General features: G+C 35.7%; 1 protein-coding gene across 6 annotated transcripts in view; it reads left to right on the top strand.

Moving 5' to 3' along the window:
• HMGCLL1 (3-hydroxy-3-methylglutaryl-CoA lyase like 1) overlaps positions 1–21088 on the top strand; it is a 185704-nt gene that overhangs the window by 46050 nt on the left and 118566 nt on the right. For all 6 annotated transcript variants that reach the window (XM_081294414.1, XM_081294411.1, XM_081294412.1 and 3 more), the window contains exons 2-3: positions 11759–11839; positions 12045–12152. In XM_081294414.1, the coding sequence (XP_081150540.1) occupies positions 11759–11839; positions 12045–12152 (189 nt within the window). The remainder of the gene's footprint in view (positions 1–11758; positions 11840–12044; positions 12153–21088) is intronic.

Raw genomic sequence — 21088 nt, 5'->3', positions numbered from 1 at the left:
GCGAACATATTCCATTATATGACTGATAGAAAGTGTTTACTAAGCATGTTCTATATACCCAGCTCAGCATAATAAAAACTAAGGGTATCAGAGAGTAGAGAGAAATTTTATTTTTGTTTGTGGGGTTGTTGTTGCTGTTGCTGAATTATTATTATTGTTATTATTATTATTATTATTATTATTATTATTTTACACAGAAATTTTAGGGAGTAGAACCACTAAAGGAAATGAACCACAGAGATATGGGTGGGAAGAACAGCCCAGCAGGGGAAATTAAAATGCACAAGTGTTCAAGTAACTGCAAAGCATTTGGAGTGACTGGAGCAAAGGTGAAGGGCAATTAAAATAGTCTGTCAGACAATAATAAGGTGTAAGATCATGGAGGGCATTTGTATTAATCATTTTTATCAATGTGACAAAATACTTTAGAAAAGTAGCTTACAGGAGAATAGATTTATTTTGGCTTATGGTTTCAATCCATGGTTCCTGGGTCCTTTGCTTTGGGTATGAAGTGAAACAGATCATCATGGCTGAAAGGTTTGGTGGAGAACAACTGCTAACCCCATGGCAGTCCTAAAGCAGAGGGAAAGGTGGGAAGGACGAAGGAAAAAAAAAAAAAAAAAAAAAGAAAGGTCCAGGGACGAGAACAACATATATCCTTAAGGACATGGGCCTAGTGACCAAACTCCTCAAGTTTCTACTACCTCCCCACAGTTCCACAGGTTGGAGTCCAGGCCTGTAGCACATGGCCTTTGGGGGAACATTTTAGATCCAAGCCACAACAACCTCCAATGCCATGACAAAGACTAAAGAATTTTGATATTTTACTGAGGAAAATGGAAAGTTGTGGAAATTGTATTGAATGGAAGAGTGATGTATCTGGGAATGTTTCAAAGTACTATCAAGCTGCTGGCTGCTTTGGAAAGGAAATGGCAGGAGTAGAAGCCGAGAGAATACTTAGCATGTTCTTTGCAGTAATCCAGGTTAGAAGTGATTATTTCCAAGATAGAATTTGATCTGCTGATAACTTTAATATAGAGTGTCAGAGAGAGAGAGAGAGAGGAGTCAGGGTGAATCTTCATGTGGGCTTTGACAATTTAAAGAAAAATGTGGATTTCCCCGGAGGTGGGGAACCTTTGGGAAGAAAGATTATAAAGAATGGACTGTCAGTTTTACACAGAACCCTTTAGACCTAGGCAAGAAGACCCTCCGGCTCTGGGCATCATGCTTAAAGGACCTCATGTATTGGTATAGTTTCTTCAAAATTGTTCACATCCCCTCCACTGCTTGGAGTGTTCTAAATATATTTCATTACCCTTATAATTTGTCCCATATGATGAAGTTTCTGAAAATTTCTGATGTATTTTGAGGTCATAATTTTTTCCTGTAACATTACAGAGTGTCAAATGGAATAATTGGAGTACCCCAAGAATGATAAAATGTCTAACTGGGTTATTTAGAGGCTTTGTAAAGTCTCTTTAGTCAAAAAGTCTCTTTGGCCAAGGATGTGGGTCAACTCTCATGTTGTGATATGAACGTCTAACAATCTACTAGCTCCATATCACAAGAAGATCTGCATCTAAAAAAAAAAAAATAGTAGATCTTCTATCCTCAAAATTGGTTGTAAAGCTGAAAGGAACATCTCTGAGGTGAAAGGAGAAATTAAAATCTAGCTTGAGAAGAGGACATGGGCTTTTTTATAGTACTTTTGTCTCTGAGTATGTGATGCCAATCAGAATTATTAATGTATTTAATTTGCCTTTTAAATTAGTATTTTTTCCATAAAAACATTTTCAACAAGTAAATAGCTGTGACTTCTGTATTCGTTTATAGCATTATTCAGCCAGGTTTTGAATATGAGCTCTCATTTTTCCTGACACTGGAGTGAGTGCCCCTCTGTTGCCTTTCACAAGTTCAAACTGAGGTTGACATTGCCAAGTGGAACAGGATGGGTGGAGTTGATGGTGTCAGCACTGGAGGTGGATAAAATTGTTGGCAAGTTCCAGAATGGGGGATAATATCTCCAAAGTTTTTGGAGCTCCTTGCTGAGAGATCTTGAATAATTTCCATGTAGGATTTTGATTGTGGCAAGGACTGTATAGGTAATCGGCTCCACTGTTAACAATGATCCCTTTCATTGAAAATTTTAAGCTGGTAGGTATATTTTAAAATGATAGATGGAATAATTTTAAGCTATCATTTTTGCAAAAATATTTTTAAACCCTTTTTATGTCTACACGTTATATTTACAAAAGGCAAACATTGCTCAAATGGCTCTTCAGGAAGGACAATACTAAATGCTTTATATTCATATTCTCATTGAATCTTTACAATGAAATTATGGGCCAAGGGTCATTATTATTCCCATTTCAAACAGAAGAATAATTAAATTATATTTTCCACATTTGTGCAATAGTGTCTGCTACAGCCTAGTTATTTTTCTCTAGATATTTTTTTCCATCATACTAGATGGCCAATTACAGTATTGTTAAGAAATTCCTCAGATTTGCTTTAGTAATGGTATTGGAAATGCAGCAAAAAGAGTAATGAATGCTTTATTTTGGGTATATTTTAATTAGAGTAACTCCTTTGAAATTAATCACTATATCCAAATAAGCTTTCTTTAACCAAGATCTAGCATAACATCTTGCATGTTTGATATCTAATCAATATTAAGAAAATGAATAAATGAACAAAAAACTATTGCCCTTACATTTATTTGTCTAATGGCTATTATATTTGTGGAAAGCTTATATATGTACATATATATTCATACATATATAATTTGAAAACTCTTTATAGCTATTACCTGAATTTATTCTAAATTAATAAATGAAGTACAGAGTGATAAGAACATTTTCCCACAGACATGGAGGTGCATACTTGTGATCCCATTGGCTGAGGGCAGATAATCACAATTTCAAGGCCAGCCTGGGCAATTTAGTGAGACCCTGTCTCAAAATAAAAAGGGTCTGGGTAGCCTACTATGTACAAGGTTCTAAGTTTAATCACCAGAACCACACAGGCAAAATAGTTTTTCCTCATTGTCTCAGGATGGCAAATACATTTTGTCTTCAGACTCAACATTGATAGAAAATGGGAGATTTACAGTATCTCTCTGTAGTCGATATTGGAGTAGATAGATACATTGAGAAGGCCTAGGAGGTACTTGGCCTCTTTTTGAAAGCCTACTGTGTTTGACTACCATTGCCTGCTCTGAGTTTAAAATGGAGAAGCAGTAGGATTCATACTTTGTATTTTAAATCTCTGCAACATGTCCTACAGAGATGGCCATCTCCGAATTATTTGTCAGACTATTTAAGACTTTGAATTTAGTACTATTTAACAGTCACTTTCATTTTGCTGTATTTGGTTTTGGATGCCTGAATTTTTTTAAAGGTCCCCTGAATTACTTCTATAAATTCTTAATGAAGTTTGAGTTTCCTTCAATATGGTAAGAACTTCATTCATTGACATAGTGAAGCTATATGATATTTTTCAGAATGTCTGGAATTTTCAGGTCTCTTTGAAATATAACAGTAGAAGAGTTAGTATAGCTTGAGGAGAATTCTATAAATCTCTACTGTTGCCTGTCTCAAAAAAAAAAAAAGAGTGGAGAGTGGGGGGAATATTTTATTCTCTCCATCAGATAGAAAACAATACAATTCCTTTAATCAGTGGCTGCTTGCCATACACTTTGAGGCAGTGTTAATTGGCTTTTGCCAAAAGTAACACAACAGGTACAGAAGCTACATTTGGAGTTGAGGTTTTGGGAGTTCTCTGATATCCTTGAAATTTTTAACATCTTTCTGGCTTTGGTGAAGGCTGTATTGGTCACTAAAGTGGACTTATGATGAGGTCATAACTCCTTTACTTTAGATATGTACAGATGACATAATCTCTTCCATTTCCCAGGATGTTTTGCTTTCTCCTCTCCCCCTATCCCTGTTTCTATCCCTCGCCCCTTTCCCGTTTTCCTTCTCTACCTCTTTACTCTCTTGGCTGAAGGGAATAAATGAGCTCTTTCAGAAGCTTCTCTTTGCCCTTTCCTATTGTGACAGTTTTATATTATGGGTTAAAGAACCAATATATGGCGGTTATCTGTTTCACTACCAAATATATATATTCCAATTGTACACTTAGGGACTAAAGAGAGATTGCAGAGGAATGGAGTCACAGGATTTCACTTATCACGTGGCCTCCATAACCCCTATTCTAATAGGGTGGTGTTTTCCAAGGGGATACTTTGGATCTCTAAGTTTTGATGTCAGCTTGGACCTTGAGTCCAAGACTGAAATGTTTAGTGGTCTCCTTTATCCAGTGCTCATTTACTGTCAAACCGTTTGGGGAAAGATTAGAAAACTACAATATACATAGTTCTTATAATATTATAAGGTCCTTCTCATGGGAATTTGTTTGCTCCTTTATTCCACTGGTTTTTGGCCTGAAAATTGGTGCAGGTATGTAGACTAGCATGAGGTCAAGGCTTATTGAGGCAGCTGACCTCAACTAACTGGTCCACTTCATCCTTGGTTTATTTTGATTGTACAGATCAGGGTGCCACAACCATCATCCCTTGTAGGAAGGCCTGACTTGTGCACTGCAACATGTTTACCCATTAAACATGTAGTAGTGCTCAGCCACTGTGACAAGAGACCATGATTCCAGACATTGCCAGATGTGCTCTGGGGGACAAAATTGTCCTGATGGAGAACCAGTGAATATCTATCTATGTTAACAGGCTATCCGGAAGTAGCAATATCCCACCTATTTTCAAGGATATGAAATAAGTGGAAATTGGTCAGCAAATTATCCTAAATCCCATTTTACAGACTCTTTCTTCAGATCACTTCTGACACCAATTTTTATTTTAGGTACGATTCTCTAGGAAACAGATTCTTGGATGAAGAGTTGTTTGCAGGAAATTGTTGCCCTTGGATTCAATACCTGTGGGGTAGTGAAGAATACAGGATTAGCAGAGGAGAATACTGCCAACACTCTAGCATTTGGGAATGCTTCAGTCCTGCACGGAGTGTCTGAGCACCACTTCACCATACCCACAATAGTCTGCTACTAATAATCATCAAAATTTCCCAGGGATAGACTTTACCTAAGTTTACTAGCACCTGGTAGTATTTCTGTAAGCCCCTGTTCTGCTACCTTTATTACTCAACAACTCATCCCTAACAAATATCCCAAACTGGTTAAATATTGTGTGATATAAGACATCATACGTAGTTTTGTTATTTTTCTGAGAAAATTGCAGTATGTTTATAAGCATGCAAATACTCAGACATGTTGATATTTTATAGCCAATCAGAAAATAGACATTACATAAGTATTTTGATGGAGGAAATTTATTAAGAGTTGAACAGTTTTATTCAAAATTTAAATGGAATCTAATAGTTTTATTATGTCTAAGAGAGTATATTATAAAGTTGAAAACTCTGAGGACATCTTGAATGTGATGTCCCAACTTGCTATTATTATACAGACAATATGGTATAATCAAAAGATCATGAGCAGCAACGTAATTGCTTTTTCTCAATAGTAGTAGCAACCCAATTTAAATTATCATCTGTATATACTCAATCAATTTGACGGCTTATGAATTTGCAAAATGCAAAAGCAATGTTAGTGGCTTCCAAAATAAACTTTGGGAATGATGTCAGCACACCAGGTAAAAATGTTTTGTTGGCAAAGACATTGAGGAAATAAATTTTCCAGAAATTAAATCCTTCAAATCAAAATTTTAGTCTTGTTTTTTTAATTGGCACTTTCATTTTTATCTTATACTATAATTAAGTGATAAGGATAATGTTAATCAGATATAGATCATGTTGGTTAATTTTTTATAAACTTAATTTTATTATTAAGTTGCCACAAATAAAGAATAATTTTATTTCTTAAACTAATGTAAATAACAAATGTCATTTAAAAAAGCAGAGCTAGATATGCAGGATCAATGCTCTAGCAAAGCATAGAAGGGTTTTCTTTTTTGGAATTCTTTTTTCTGGGAGGGGGGCTACTAGGGATTGAACTCAAGGACACTCAACCACTGAGCCACATCTCCAGTCCTATTTTGTATTTTATTTAGAGACAGGATCTCATTGAGTTGCTCATTGCCTCTCTTTTGCTGAGGTTGGCTTTGAACTCATGATCCTCCTGCCTCAGCCTCCTGAGCTACTGGGATTATAGGCATGTGCCACCACACCCAGAGTCTTTTTTGGAAGCCTTTTCAATTTATTTTAATTCTTTGGTTGAGTGGTTCATTAAATGTGTGCATTAAAAGTTACCATTACCAGTTTCTTTAATGTTTCTCCTTACAAGTAGTTCCTCTCATTTTTTTGTGGTTACTATTATATTATTACCACTCATGTTTTATAAACTGTCCTCACAATCTTTTTTCATATTCTCTATTTTTAACATTATATCTTGTTTTATTTGTAATACAGATGTGGATTTTGATAAAGCAATAATTAACTAATAAATATCAAAGACAGATATGCATTTATTTCTCTAGCCACTTTTTACAAATGGAATTTAACTGAGAAGTGAATGTATATGCTGCCCATTGAGAGCCTGTTTTTTTAAAAAATAATGAATACATTTAGATGATTTTCTATTGTTCATCCCTTTATTAACATTCTATAATCTGCCATATGTGCAGATAACTGTTGGGTAATATTCTTATGCTTCTGTAACTACTATTGATTTTTCCAGTGTTCACAAAATTTATTACAGAAGGGGTTTATATTTAGTTATGTTGTATATCTACACTGACACCCAACACTGGTTTCCCATAAAGTGCCAAGAATACACCTTAGTATACATGTAGAGATAGGATATTCATGTTTGTAGAGCTTGTTTTTAATCTCTGTCAAAACGTTGACTGTTTTGATGGTTGTTGGGAAGCAAAGCATTGCACACTCTTTACTTTCTTTCTGATTGTTCCCAAATTGCTAAAAAGCATTCAGATACTTTCTTTTACATATGAGCTGGTAAATTAAGAAATACTATTCATGGAGGATTAGGTACCTTAATAATACATTACAAAAATTATTTTGCATTACAAACTTACTTGGTTTTGAATGCATTCTTATTAAATTGCCACAGATTGCCTTTGAATTAACCCTGAAATATGGATATTCTGGAAATAGGGTTTCAAATATCAGCTTTGTTTATTCAGCTCTTGGTTCCAAAGAATCACCCAGGGAGAAAAATATCTTTTGATTACTCTGGAGGACCAAGTTTTCTGTGGATATCTGCTATATCAGTGATAATGGTTTACATGCTTCTGATTATATTGGGTTAAAAGAGAAATTAATATCCAAGAAATAACAAATAGCAGAGTGTAGAGAGTTTAACATTACCACAAAATGCACCATGTGCATATTTCAGATGTGATGACAAAAATAGATTCTTTTGGAAAAGCTGATATCTAATGTCCCCTCAAGAAGTCCAATTTAATTTCAAAAGAAAATCACACAATTTCCTGATCCACACTTCTCATCTCTGTAGTGGGAGCATTTTATTTGGCCCTCAGAGTCATTCTCTTTGGGAATACTGGTTATGAAAGAGGATATTTCAACTTTACACACAAAAAACTACTTCTCAAGAAATGAAGTCAGTGGAACATATATAAACTGGTATAGAAATTTCTACTATGGTAGTGTTGTGTAGGGAAAAAAGCTGTACTTGTAGGGTAGATAATAAGAAATGACACCTATCACCATGAATAGGGTTGACTATATAAAGGCATCCATTATTACTGCTAGAAAACATATGTATTGCGTATGTGTGCACACACACAAACACACACAGACACACACACGATTTCAGAGTTCTGCATCAAATTATGCCTTCCTTTTAATTTTATGCACAATTGAAAAATGTGAATAAAGCAGAACACTTACATTTTATGTAAAAGTAAGGTTCATTACTATTTTTTCAAGCAAAATTCAATAGTTGACAATGTATTTAATCTCATCTTAAAGAAAACTAGAATCAGAGCCAAGGAATTTAGCAAGGTAAACTTAGAAAGTCATTTAATCTCTCTTTCATTTCTGCCTTACTAATAGAGTGGCTTCCCAGATGAAATGGAGATAGAAAAGTTCTTTGGAAAAAAATACAACATATAAATGCAAGATAGTGTTTCTTTTATTGTTGCTCTATGAAAGTGAACCATTGGAAATATGATGCCAAATGTGGACACACACTCAGCTGTATAACACAGCTTTTTGAACTCTTCACTCTAGATAATGCATCTTTTGTGTTAGACTAGTATCATATACTGTACTGCACACTAAACAGGATACACTAAGCTCAGTAACATAGGACTTTTACTGTTATAAAAATAAACTTTAGACTATAGACCTGTTTAAGGACTATGTTACTAACTTCTACAGCCTAATATTTTAAAACCTCAATTCCTTGTAACTTATAACTCACTCATGTTCAGTGTATAGGTAAAGTACCCCCTCATTCCTGTCTCAAAGTAGCATGAAGACCCAGGTGCCACTAAAATGTTCACTAGCTATGGGCAGGAATTTTTGTATGATTCCTTTCATATACCTAGTAACTATTATAACATTGGCTAATGTACTCGCTAAATGAAAGACTAGCCTTACTTATCTAAGTTTTAGGTATGAATTCATTTATTATTTGTAATTCACTCATTTAAAAAATGGGCCCATAATAAAAGAGAAATAGAGGAAGAGAGAGAGGCAAGCAAGAAGTATTTGCAGATATTTTTAAAAATATATGTTTCTAAAAAGTATTATGGGATCATAGAAATTAAATTACTTAATTTTATCTGTAGAGGTTCTGAGTAGATTACACATGAGATCTTGGATAATGTATTAGAGTTTTGGTTGAGGAAAAACAAATATTTTTGAGTATTAATAGTGGTAATTGTTGGAAAACATTTCTTCTTTGTTGTCTTGCATATTTGCATGTCTTAGTAGCATGGCATGAATGCCTTTCCTTGATTATCTATCAAAGGTTTTCATCTAGCAAAGCGCCTTCGAAGATATAGTATGTCCAGCTGGAGCAAAGGCAGGCATGCTTGCTGCCCAGTAGGAAATTCTGAGGTTCCCCAAGTGCAGCTGCTGAAATACAACCTACCAGACATTTAAGTGTCCTCTGGTTATCATCAGCATTAACATATATTAACTGAATATGTGTGATATGAGAGCCCTTTCTTGGTGACCTTTGATCTCTTTCTAAGCATTACTACCACAGATTCACACATAATGATTAATATAAAATCCCTCATGTTGTATAAGCACATGAGGCTGAGGGTGTAACTTAGTGGTAGAGCACTTGCCTAGCATGCACAGTACCCAGGTTCAATCCCCAGCACTAAACACACACACACACACACACACACACACAGACACACACACACAAGTAAATACAATTGCACTTAATTTCAATGTGGCTATTTGTGAGTGTAAACTAGCCCAGACCTAAGTTCAAAATAAATAAATAAATAAATAAATAAAAAATAAATGCCTGAATTAATAATCTTCTCATCAGAACATAGAATACGCCTCTTCTCGGATACTCCATCTTCTGTGATTTCCTTACCATCTCTTACTGCTTCTATCTAATTAGTCCATTTATTACTGGTTACATTTTGGCATACACCCAGCACCTATTGCAGTCTGTGATACAGACTGTGCATAAATATGATCCGTTGATTGTATTGGGGAATATCTTTGGTCACTAGCTTAATTCAAACTGTCTAAAAAGACTGAAGAGTAGCATTAGATTCAAGAAGAATCGAAAATCCTATCAAATGGTCACACATTCAGCTTTGACTTAAATGACCATAGTGTTGGTTTTCTTCATATTACCTGTGAATAATTATCCAAATTTATCACATTGATGCAGAGAAACGAACCCAGCTCTTTAATTGTATTCATTGTACACAAGCATTAAATAACACTATGTTCCTTCTTTGGGTCAAAATTTCCATTAAACAAAGAAATACTCTTTGTCCATGTATGCTGAAAGCTAATTGCTGTTGGAAATGTAGTTTTGTGAAACAACATCAATAATGAGACCACATGTATTAAGGCTGCCTGGTTTTGTTTCAGGTTTTGTTTCATTGCTGCCATTTTAGGACTAGAAAGAGAAATGAGTCTCTCTTTTACACAATATTCCCATGCCATACATTTTCTTAATTGCTGGGTTGACATTATAGGCACTCCATAATTAGGCATGGTCTCATGACTACCATTCAGAACTGAACCTAAAGCAGAGGACTCATGTTCCCCTCTTAACTCTCTACCTCCTGTTAATTTTATGCATTATAACCTACACAGAAGATGCAGAAATGAGAGTTGTCTTCCTTCTTGGCTAATTTTTGTTAACAAATTGCCCCATTTTAGGGAAATTGTAGAGGATGGTCTGTTAACATTGTATCAGCGACCATCTGGGTTCTTCAACTGAATTAACACAGAATAGTAATAAAGCCTGTAAGAGTTTTAAACACTAAAAGGGCCAGTGAGCCTTTTTCTGTTATAGACAAAAACTGCATCCTGCATCCAAAACAGCCACTTCACCATTGTATGCCAGTTATTGTCACAAGAACAAAGTGAGACAAGATGAATTGATCAGCTTGAATTTGTCTTTACTGATGAAAGGTACAGGTCTTGTGAATCTGGGTTGATTCTACCAACTATCCATATGAAGAACTTAATGATCAGTTACCAAGGCTTCACTCAGAGGTACCAAGAGATTATGTTGGTACAGTCTATAAGAGGTAGCTTCTTTGTCATTTAAACTGTGATACAAAACAGGCTATTTCTATTTTTCTTGTATTAAACAATAACCTTTAAATCAATACATTTAGAAGGCAGATGCCTCTTTTAAACTAGGTCCATCCTGCCTAGTCTAGGGACAGAAATTCCAGAAACCAGCCCATTTAGTACCTCAGAGTTGGGCAAAAGGTAGAACAAGGTATTTCTTACATTGGGCCAGAGCTGGGGTGTTGGGAAGATATTGAGGCTTATGTTCACTAGGCGAGTGTCCATCAGGAAGCAGTGTTTGTGTGGTAGCTCTGTTGTGTGACACAGAGAAGCAAATAGCATACTTTTATATCTAACCTTATCTTTCTGTGCATGAGCCAAAATACTAAATCTACACTTAAGTTCAGTGAATTGCAGGTGGCAGCTGGTATGACTCTGTGTGGCAGATATCTGCTAGTACAATGGCTTAACTTTTATTTTAACAAAAATGTGATCTAGGAGCTGTGGCTGTGGCTCAGTGGTAGAGCGCTCACCTAGCATGTGTGAGGCACTGAGTTCCACCCTTAGCACTACATTAAAAATAAATAAATAAATAAATAAATAAATAAACAAACAAACAAACAAACAAACAAAATAAAGGTAGTGTGCCCATCTACAACTAAAAAAGAAATCTTTTTTAAAAAGGTGATATAATTATATGCAGAATGATTCAACAGATTTGCTCTTTAGATCCTGAGTAAATCCCTTATTTCACAATTTCATTTTTAGAAATTATTCTTTTGAATTTAAATCATAAAATATCAAGCAGTTATAAGAAAAAATGAGTTCATGTTACAAATATAAGTAGGGTATTTAGATTGTATCATGTTGATTTCTTACTGTTATTGCTTTCTGGATGAGGCTTTATTTAATATAGTATAATTGTTTAGCTTTTTAAATAAGAAGTATTGCAATCTAAATGCTATATTTTTCTTGTCTAAATGCTATATTTTGCTTTTCAGGAATCATCCCAGTTATCTGGGCTCCCTGAATATGTTAAAATAGTAGAAGTTGGGCCTAGGGATGGACTGCAGAATGAAAAGGTAAGTCTATATTGGCTTTACTGAGTGTATTTCAAACACTCAGTTTAAATATTAACATTTCTTAGGATGTTAAAGACATGTTTGTTTTCACTTGCTACTTGAGCTTATAAATCACATTTCTTTTCAGTTAGGAAGTGAATTTCTGTTTGTCAACAATAGACCCCATGTGACTTTACTTATAAACTAACTTTTTATGTTTTTATAGGTTATAGTTCCTACAGACATAAAAATTGAATTTATTAATCGACTTTCCCAAACTGGCTTGTCTGTAATAGAAGTAACCAGCTTTGTGTCCTCCAAATGGGTGCCACAGGTATTTAAATTCAGTTTCTTAATTAGACCATTAATTTAACAAGAATTATTTAGTAAATACTCTGATAAACATTAACCTGATATAATTGATTGTAATTACTAACTGTTATGGTTTAGATGTGGTGTCTTCAGAAGCTCATATGTGAGATAATGCAAGAAGGTATAGGGGAGAAATGACTGGGTTATAGCATTAGCCTAATCAGTGAATTAACCTCTGATGGGATTAATTGGGTGTAACTGGAGGCAGATGGGATGTGGCTAGAGAAAGTGGTTCACTGTGGGCATGGCTATGGGGTATACATTTTGTATCTGGAGAGTGGAGTCTTTCTGCTTCCTGCTCATCCTGTGAGCTGCTTCCTTCTGCCACACTCTCCACCATGATGTTTTGCCTCATCTTGAGCCCTAAGAAATGGAGTTTACTATCAATGGACTGAGACCTCTGAAACTATGAGCCCCCAAATAAACTTTTCCTCCTCTACAGTTGTTCTGGTAGGGTCCTTTAGTTTCAGCAATGAAAAAGCTGAATAAAACACTAACTTTCCATACTATTACAGAGAATTAGCCTTGCCCTGATATGATTAAAGCAAAACCCCTTTCATGGAATTATTTATATGAATTGAATCCTAAAATCTACCTTGGAACTCAGTACTAATCCCACACTAACATATGGCCCAATGTAATGAGTCCAAGTTAAAGCTCTTAAATAGAAATTTAGGTACTTGCCTTCCATGTATCATTTTATGACTTAATTTATAAATAACCTGAATATTTCTTAGGATGTTAAAGCTTTCATAAAAAAAAAAACTTTAGGCTTTATTTTTTTCATCTGATAAAAGGAAGTGATGATAAGTGGCCTGAACTGCCCCACAGAATTTCATATTAAAGGATGAGAAATAGCTATATGCTCCCTTAACTTTGATTCTTTCAATGCTTACATTTGCTAGAGATAAGACATGAAATTCATCAAATATGAGATGAGGAAAGTCATCCATAGTCTTCTCTGGAGAATTGATAAGATAATAGAGCTTTATCCAGAGTTTTCAGGTGTTTGGCAACAGTCCTTGATTCTGAGAATGGATTCTAGTTTTTGAAACACAAGTAGCATTTAGCAACCAGGACAGCCCTTTCCTTTCCTGATCCAGGGCCTGTTCTCCAACATGGAGAGTCTCTCCCCATTACTTAATTTCACTGATTATTTCTAATCCCACTCCCTGGTTTCCATTATTCTCTACTCTTTCGTTTAGTTTACTCCCCTAGGTACTCTCTTCCTGTCCTCTCTCACATCTTTTCATGACCACTGACTGGGTTTCAGGTTCTGCTCAGATTCTGATTCCAGTGCTGTCCTCTCCCTATGCTCTCTTCTTTGACTGTCCTTCCTACATCAACACCCACCTCTAAGATGAGTACAAATCAATACTTGTAATCCTTCCATCTCTAATATATTTCACCTGAATGTGTCACTGGCACCTCAAACTCATTGGGCTCAAAATCAAGCTCACAGTGTCCACCCTGCTGTATATGAAGTGTTCCCTTTGGAATCTTGGACTTTAATTTTCAAGGGACTCTCTTTTTTATTCACTCAATTGCTATTGTAGTCAGGGCTGCTATAACAGAATACACAAGTTTTGATGGCTCGGGTGAAGGAATTATCATAGTTCTGGAGGCCGGGAAGTCCAAAATCAAGATTTCAGCAGAGATGGTATCTAGGGAAGACCTACTTCCTAGTTTGTACATAGTGATCTTATTGTATCTTCATATGTTGGGCAGAAGAAGGAGGAAGCAAGTTCTCTCTTGTCTCTTCTTATAAGAACATTGATCTCATCATATCCTCTATCATCTAAAGTCTCCCCAAGCCTCAACTCCTAATACAATGGAATTTAAGATTTCAACATAAATTCTGGGAGGATTCAAACATCCAGTTGATAACAATTATTGACTCTTAGAATTCTTATTCCCCGGTGTAGTCTATACTTGTCTCTTTTTTCAATCTCTTATTAGTAACCAAGACTTTCATTGACCATAAATGATGTTCCTAAGCATAGGTAGAGGACAGCACTGGAATCAGAATTGAAAGAGCCTGGAAACTTTGGTCTGCTATTCAAGTCCTCCATTTGCAGCCTCTTTTTCTTTTCAGCCTTAACTTCATTACTCTATTTCACTTTACTGAATATCTTGCTAAACCAAACTGCTCCTTGTTCCTGGTTTTCATGTCCTACCCATTTATATATACACTTGTTATTTTCATCTCAATTTCTGCATTTTTCAGCAGTTATTACAGAATGATGTGAAAATGTTAAAGTCCTTTTCATTACAATGCATTTGAGGTAACAGAATCTGCAATGGGTTTTTCACTGATGTGTCGCTTTTCAGTTGTCTTTATTTCTCCTCAAAGCAGTTATTTTCCTCTATCCCACTGTCACTTTGTATTTTGTAAGTATTCTCCAATTGTCTACTACCTAGACCATGAGCATTATGAAGATCAGGAGTCTTACTCATCATTGTATCCCCAGTGCCTGGGATATAATAAGTAGGTGCACAAGAAATTATTGTGAAATGAATAAGGAATCAGCCTGAAAGAAAAATAAAGTATTACTTTCAGTTATCTGGTATGGGCAAGTGACTCATTTTTATTCATGTATTTATTCCTACATAATTAAGGATATACATATTTCCCTTAGGTAAACAAATAGGTTGATTATTCTAGGCATATTTCCTGGAGATTTTTATTTTGCAAAATTCTCATTGTTTCACTAGCTGTCACTGTTTGTAAGGGAGTGCAAATCCTTTCCATCTGTCTTTATGAATTTACTTGATATTTGTTGTTGTTGCTGTTGTTTCTTGTCTGTGCTCACTTCACATGATATGCTGGTTTAACTTTATAATTAGGATTAGGAAAGAGGACAGTTCTTTTTTTATTGGTTGTTCAAAACCTTACAAAGCTCTTGACATATCATATTTCATGCATTAGCTACAAGTGAGTTATGAACTCCCATTTTTACCCCAAATACAGATTGCAGAATCACATCGGTTACACATCCATATTTTTACATAATGCCATACTAGTAACTGTTGTATTCTGCTACCTTTCCTATCCTCTACTATCCCCCCTCCCCTCCCCTCCCATCTTCTCTTTCTATCCCATCTACTATAATTCATTTCTCTCCTTGTTTATTTTCCAATTCCCTTCACAACCTCTTATATGTAATTTTGTATAACAGTGAGGGTCTCTCTCCATTTCCATGCAATTCCCCTTTTCTCTCCCTTTCCCTCCCACCTCATGTCTCTGTTTAATGTTAATCTTTTCTTTCTGCTCTTCCTCCCTTCTCTATTCTTAGTTGCTCTCATTATATCAAAGAAGACATTTGGTATTTGTTTTTTAGGGATTAGCTAGCTTCACTAAGCATAATCTGCTCTAGTGCCATCCATTTCCCTGTGAATTCCATGATTTTGTCATTTTTTTTAGTGCTGCGTAATACTCCATGGTGTATAGATGCCACATTTTTTAATCCATTCATCCATTGAAGGGCATCTGGGTTGGTTCCACAGTCTAGCTATTGTGAATTGTGCTGCTGTGAACATTGATGTGGCAGTATCCCTGTAGTACGCTCTTTTAAGGTCTTCAGGGAATAGTCCGAGAAGGGCAATAGCTGGGTCAAATGGTGGTTCCATTCCCAGCTTTCCCAGGAATCTCCATACTGCTTTCCAAATTGGCCCACATCCTCTCCAGCACTTGTTGTTGTTTGACTTCATAATGGCTGCCAATCTTACTGGAGTGAGATGGTATCTTAGGGTGGTTTTGATTTGCATTTCTCTGACTGCTAGAGATGGTGAGCATTTTTTCATGTACTTGTTGATTGATTGTATGTCCTCCTCTGAGAAGTGTCTGTTCAGGTCCTTGGCCCATTTGTTGATTGGGTTATTTGTTGTCTTATTGTCTAATTTTTTGAGTTCTTTGTATACTCTGGATATTAGGGCTCTATCTGAAGTGTGAGGAGTAAAAATTGTTCCCATGATGTAGGCTCCCTATTTACTTCTCTTATTGTTTCTCTTGCTGTGAAAAAACTTTTTAGTTTGAGTAAGTCCCATTTGTTGATTCTTGTTATTAACTCTTGTGCTATGGGTGTCCTATTAAGGAATTTGGAGCCAGACCCCACAATATGTAGATTGGAGCCAACTTTTTCTTCTATCAGATGCAGAGTCTCTGATTTGATATCAAGCTCCTTGATCCATTTTGAGTTAATCTTTGTGCATGGTGAGAGGAGGGGATTCAGTTTCATTTTGTTGCATATGGATTTCCAGTTTTCAAGAGGACAGTTCTTGATAATATTAACCAATGAATATTTCAAATACCAACTTTTGCTAATCCTCTTCAAGATTGTTTTCCCCTTCAGCGGAAGATAAAATATTCTTCCTGACAGTGATTCTCATGGTCATATTCTGTTATTATGCAAAAGTAAACATTGACTGATGGGTTATTCTTCAGACCTATCTATGAGGGCATTTAAAAAGATGAGCCTGGAATCCTTTTTAAAGGCCATACTTTTTCTTGCACACCTACAGAAGAGAAAAGATGGGCAAAAGAAAAGGAAAGGTAGTCTCCTGTGAGCAGTAACTGGAAAATGCCTTCTGGCCTCCCTTAAATAGATACATGTGATAGGACTATAAAATCACATGATTTATTCTGAGTTTGGTCCTGAGTTGAATTTGGGACTTAATCTATTGAGATTCAATGAACTCTTTCTAGGCTCAAGGTATTTTCAAATAAGCTATTGGATTTCCCCACATAGTTCTAGAGGACAGCTGTGATGAGGAGAAATGCGTCTAAAACTGTGTCCCTGTTTGCATTCTGCCTTGCACTTTGAGTAAGCAACTTAACCTCTCTGAACCTCAGAAATCCCAGCAGTGGTGCCTGCAGCACAGGGGGATTGCAAGGAGGCTACTAGGACACACAAATGGTCCATGAATGTGAATACCCAGAGTCCGGAGTGCATGGTCACAGTGTTTTCTATAATGGCCGTACTAACATATATTTAATTTTAATGTTCATCTGGTTTATATTTATTTCAAACCCAAAAGAAGTGATGTAAATGAATCACATGTCTGCAAAAGAGCAGTGAGTCTGAATCTAGGATATGGGACTCATCTTCCTAAGTCATACCAGTAACTTTCTACATAACAAACTAAGTGATTTTCAAAAGGCAATCTTGAGGATAATCTATTTGTACAATTTGACTATTTAGATTTCAATGAGCTTGATTTTTTTAAAAAAATTCTTTTAAAATTTTATATCATTCTCATTTCAGAAGAAAATCATAGACCAGACACATTTACCTTAAAATAATATCTGAGGTCTGAGATTTTTAACATAATTATTGTAGTATAATAGCTTATTTATAATAGTGTCTGAATAACTTTGTTTCTAAAGGCAAATGTGCGTTGTTTTAAATAGATATTCTCTACATCTTATGTATTTTTTTCTTTTTTTTTCCTATCAAATGTAGGTCATGGGAATACTACTCTAGTTTGTGTTTACATTGTTGCTTGTTCACTTATTTCTTTTTTTAGCATTTTGAGGCTTTTTTTTTTTTTTTTTTTTACAGCTTCCCTCCTACTGTTTTGTTTGGCAAAGACTTTCTAACTGAAACAGCTAAAAGAGAATTTCCAAGGTAGCAGGGTGCCATATAAAACAGGATCCCACACCTATAATCTAAATGGCCAGAGATGATAAAATACCTGCCATTAAAAAATACATGTTCTTTACAACTTATCTGGAAAAAGGCTTCTTTAGAGTGACATGTAATTTAAGAGAATTTGAAACAAGTCCAGGTAGCCCTTTACTTCTATGGAATATACAATAACAATAGAGAATAAAACATATTTATAAAAATAGATAGGCTTCTTGAACTTTGGAATGTGGCTGTTAGTAGTTATGGTGTTTAAATTGTTATAAATGGAGTAATTTTAAAGCGTGATCTAGAATTTTACATTCATCTTTAATTTACTAAATGTATCAACATCCTATTTTTATGTATTCCATATGCAAAGGCTCAGTCATAAATACTTAATCCTTGATTAATTAATTTTCAACTATTTGAATAGATAGATTACAAGTTTTAACAGCAGGATTAGAAATGTGTTAGGTTGACAAAAGTAGAAGGAAAAGTAACAATTATTTACAGGTCATTCTAACACTGTAAATATGGCCTAAGCACATGTTAGTTAGCCTGAGGAATGTGTAAACTTTTCCTTATTTTCCTTTTAGTGTGTAGTACAATTAGTTCTTTATTGGCAATGAAAGCACATTTATTGGTTTCAGGTTTAAATTTACATCGATGAGAGGCAGGAGGCTGTAATTTCTGCTCACAAGTCCTGCCCTGTCATTTCTAACTCTGCCCTTTCTGAAGAACATGGGTGTGTGGAAGAGAGGAAATTGATAATGTAATGGAATATGTTGTGTGTGTGTGTGTGTAAGAAAGAAAGAGAGTGAGAAAGAAGTCAGAGAGCCCCAGATTGTTTGCTTCTAAGACACAACTAGCTGTCCGAGCAACGGAATCAATTTGGAGGGTTCAATTGCATTATATAGCCCAGGTGAGTTAGCCCTGCCATCAAATATACAAAAGATCTTGGTGAAATTTACCAGGATCTTGATACCTATTTTCTGGTATTACAGGAATCCCTTTAACCAGATGAGGGGAGGGAGTGGTGGGACATTGGCTGAGAGGGAGCAAGACTTGACCCAAAGTTTCTCCAAAGGAGTTTGATTTGGAATACTAAATTATCTGCTTAATACACTATTTTATAATGCCCACTAAGATGCTGCCATGGAGGTTAAAGCTGTATTGTGACCTGTCAGTGTCTTATCTTGTTACCTCTAGACCTTCCATGTATTTGTATAATAGAGATGGATCTGTTTAGTGACCTCAGTCAGCCTCAGGAACCAACCATTTCTAATCACCAAGAATATCCTTTATTTAGGATATCTTTGTCTTTTCTATGAGTTCAAGTCCAGGTGCACATAATAATTCTGTTTCCTTTAAAAATCTTTATATTAAGAGTTTTAACTGTACATTTTATTTAGAAACTACATCTAAATATTATACTGTTTTTCAAACTATTTGAGCATACCGAATTTCTTGCATGTCAGATAAATGCTGTTTGTTCAATATTTGGTCCCAAGGAAGGACTGAAGAAGCTAGGTGCTTTTGTAAATGACTTTAGATAATTATTAAATGAAAATGGGGGAAATTCTGCTCTAAGAATTATATTCATATAGATAAAATACATTAGTTCTTCAAGAAAGCAGAAAATAAGCATATACTATTTGTCACCTCAATTTGTTCCTAATATTTAACAGAATGAACTGTAGACCCTTCAGATTGCTTCAACAGGTGTAAAGGTTGTCCACTGAGTATATAGCTTGTGACTTATATTCTGTATTAGTGCCCATGTGTGTGTGTATGTGTGTTTTCAAATACGTACAATTTCCACATACCCCTGGGAGCTACTAAAATTGATCTGGTTCTTCTTATTGTCTGTATAACACATAATTCCAAAATTTAGTGGCTTAAAACATAGCAACGTTCATTTTTTTTTTTTTTTGTAGACAAAAAATTCAGGAATAGCTCAATTGGGCACTCTAGAGTTTTCTCAGGTACTAACAGACAGATGGCAGTCAGAGCTGAACAGATGGGGTTGAGTGGATGGGGCAATGGGGACGGGCTGGGCACCTCTCTTCATTTTCTCAGAGCCTCTTCACAAGGTTCCTGATGGGATAGTTTGGACTTTATCACAGTTTGTTCTTTTTGGATATCTAATAATATAGCTCAGAGTCCCAAAGATGAGTGCTCCAAGAGGCAGGCAAAAGTGGTATTCATTTTACAATCAAGCCTTGTAAATTATACAGCATTACCTTTCCATGATCTATCAGTAGAAACAGTGACAAAGCTTACCCAAAGCCTAAGGGAGGATAAAGGCACTACCTTTTTTTTTTTGTTGTTTTGTTTTGTTTTTGTCCAGGGATTAAACTCAGGGACTCTTAACCACTGAGCCACATCCCAGCCCCATTTTGTACTTTATTTAGAGACAGGTTCTCACTGAGTTGCTTAGCACCTTGCTTTCGCTGAGGCTGGCTCTGAAATTGCAATCCTCCTGCCTCAGCCTCCTGAACCTCTGGGATTACAGGCCTGTGCCACCAGAGCCAGCAAGGCACCACTGTTTGATTGAAGTGTGGCATTCTGGAAGGAGGGCAAGTGGCTCAAGGTCACTTTTTTAAAATCTTTTTTTAAATGGACTAGTAATTAACCTAATTATGTGGGGTTTTTTTCTTACTGATAATTAAAGAATAAATACAGTTTATAGAGAAACAAGCTCTGCATTCTGAAATGCCTTAATTCCAAGCAATACATATTTTAATGCTGCCATGATTACCAGTGCTTTTGAAATGAGTCCAGGTAGCCTCTCACTTAGATGGAACACATAATAGCAGCGCTCCTACCAACTCCCTTTACAAAATTGCTTTCCCCCAAATGAGATTGGGTTGAACATTTGAGGGAGAGGTATTGTGTAGACAACATGAGAGTGAAACCCTGCATCAAGGACCCTCTGCATTTTTCTCATCCCCATCTACAGTTAAGGTAGATCTAGGATGAAACTGGTGAAGGAGAGTCATTGGCATGTGCCTTCATAACCATTTCTGTCCTGAAGTGAAGCCAGTCTTTTCCTTTACACCTATTTCCAAACAAATAGCCCGAACTAGAGAGGGAAATACTACAGGAGGGGAAATAACTCTTCTGCCAGAAAGGAAGAAGGAAAAAGCCAGAAAGTAAAGGGGCAAAGTAAGAGCTTGCAGTTTCTTTCTTTTACCCAATAAGCCCCTGCAACGTATCCGGAAAACAGTGAGCACACACTGCTGCACAAATTGCTGTGGAATATATGGTT

This window comes from Spermophilus citellus, assembly GCF_964194105.1.
Source record: "Spermophilus citellus genome assembly, chromosome: 5".
NCBI lineage: Eukaryota > Metazoa > Chordata > Mammalia > Rodentia > Sciuridae > Spermophilus > Spermophilus citellus.
Note: the sequence above shows the minus strand (reverse complement) of the source record. Positions and strands in the feature narration are given on the sequence as shown.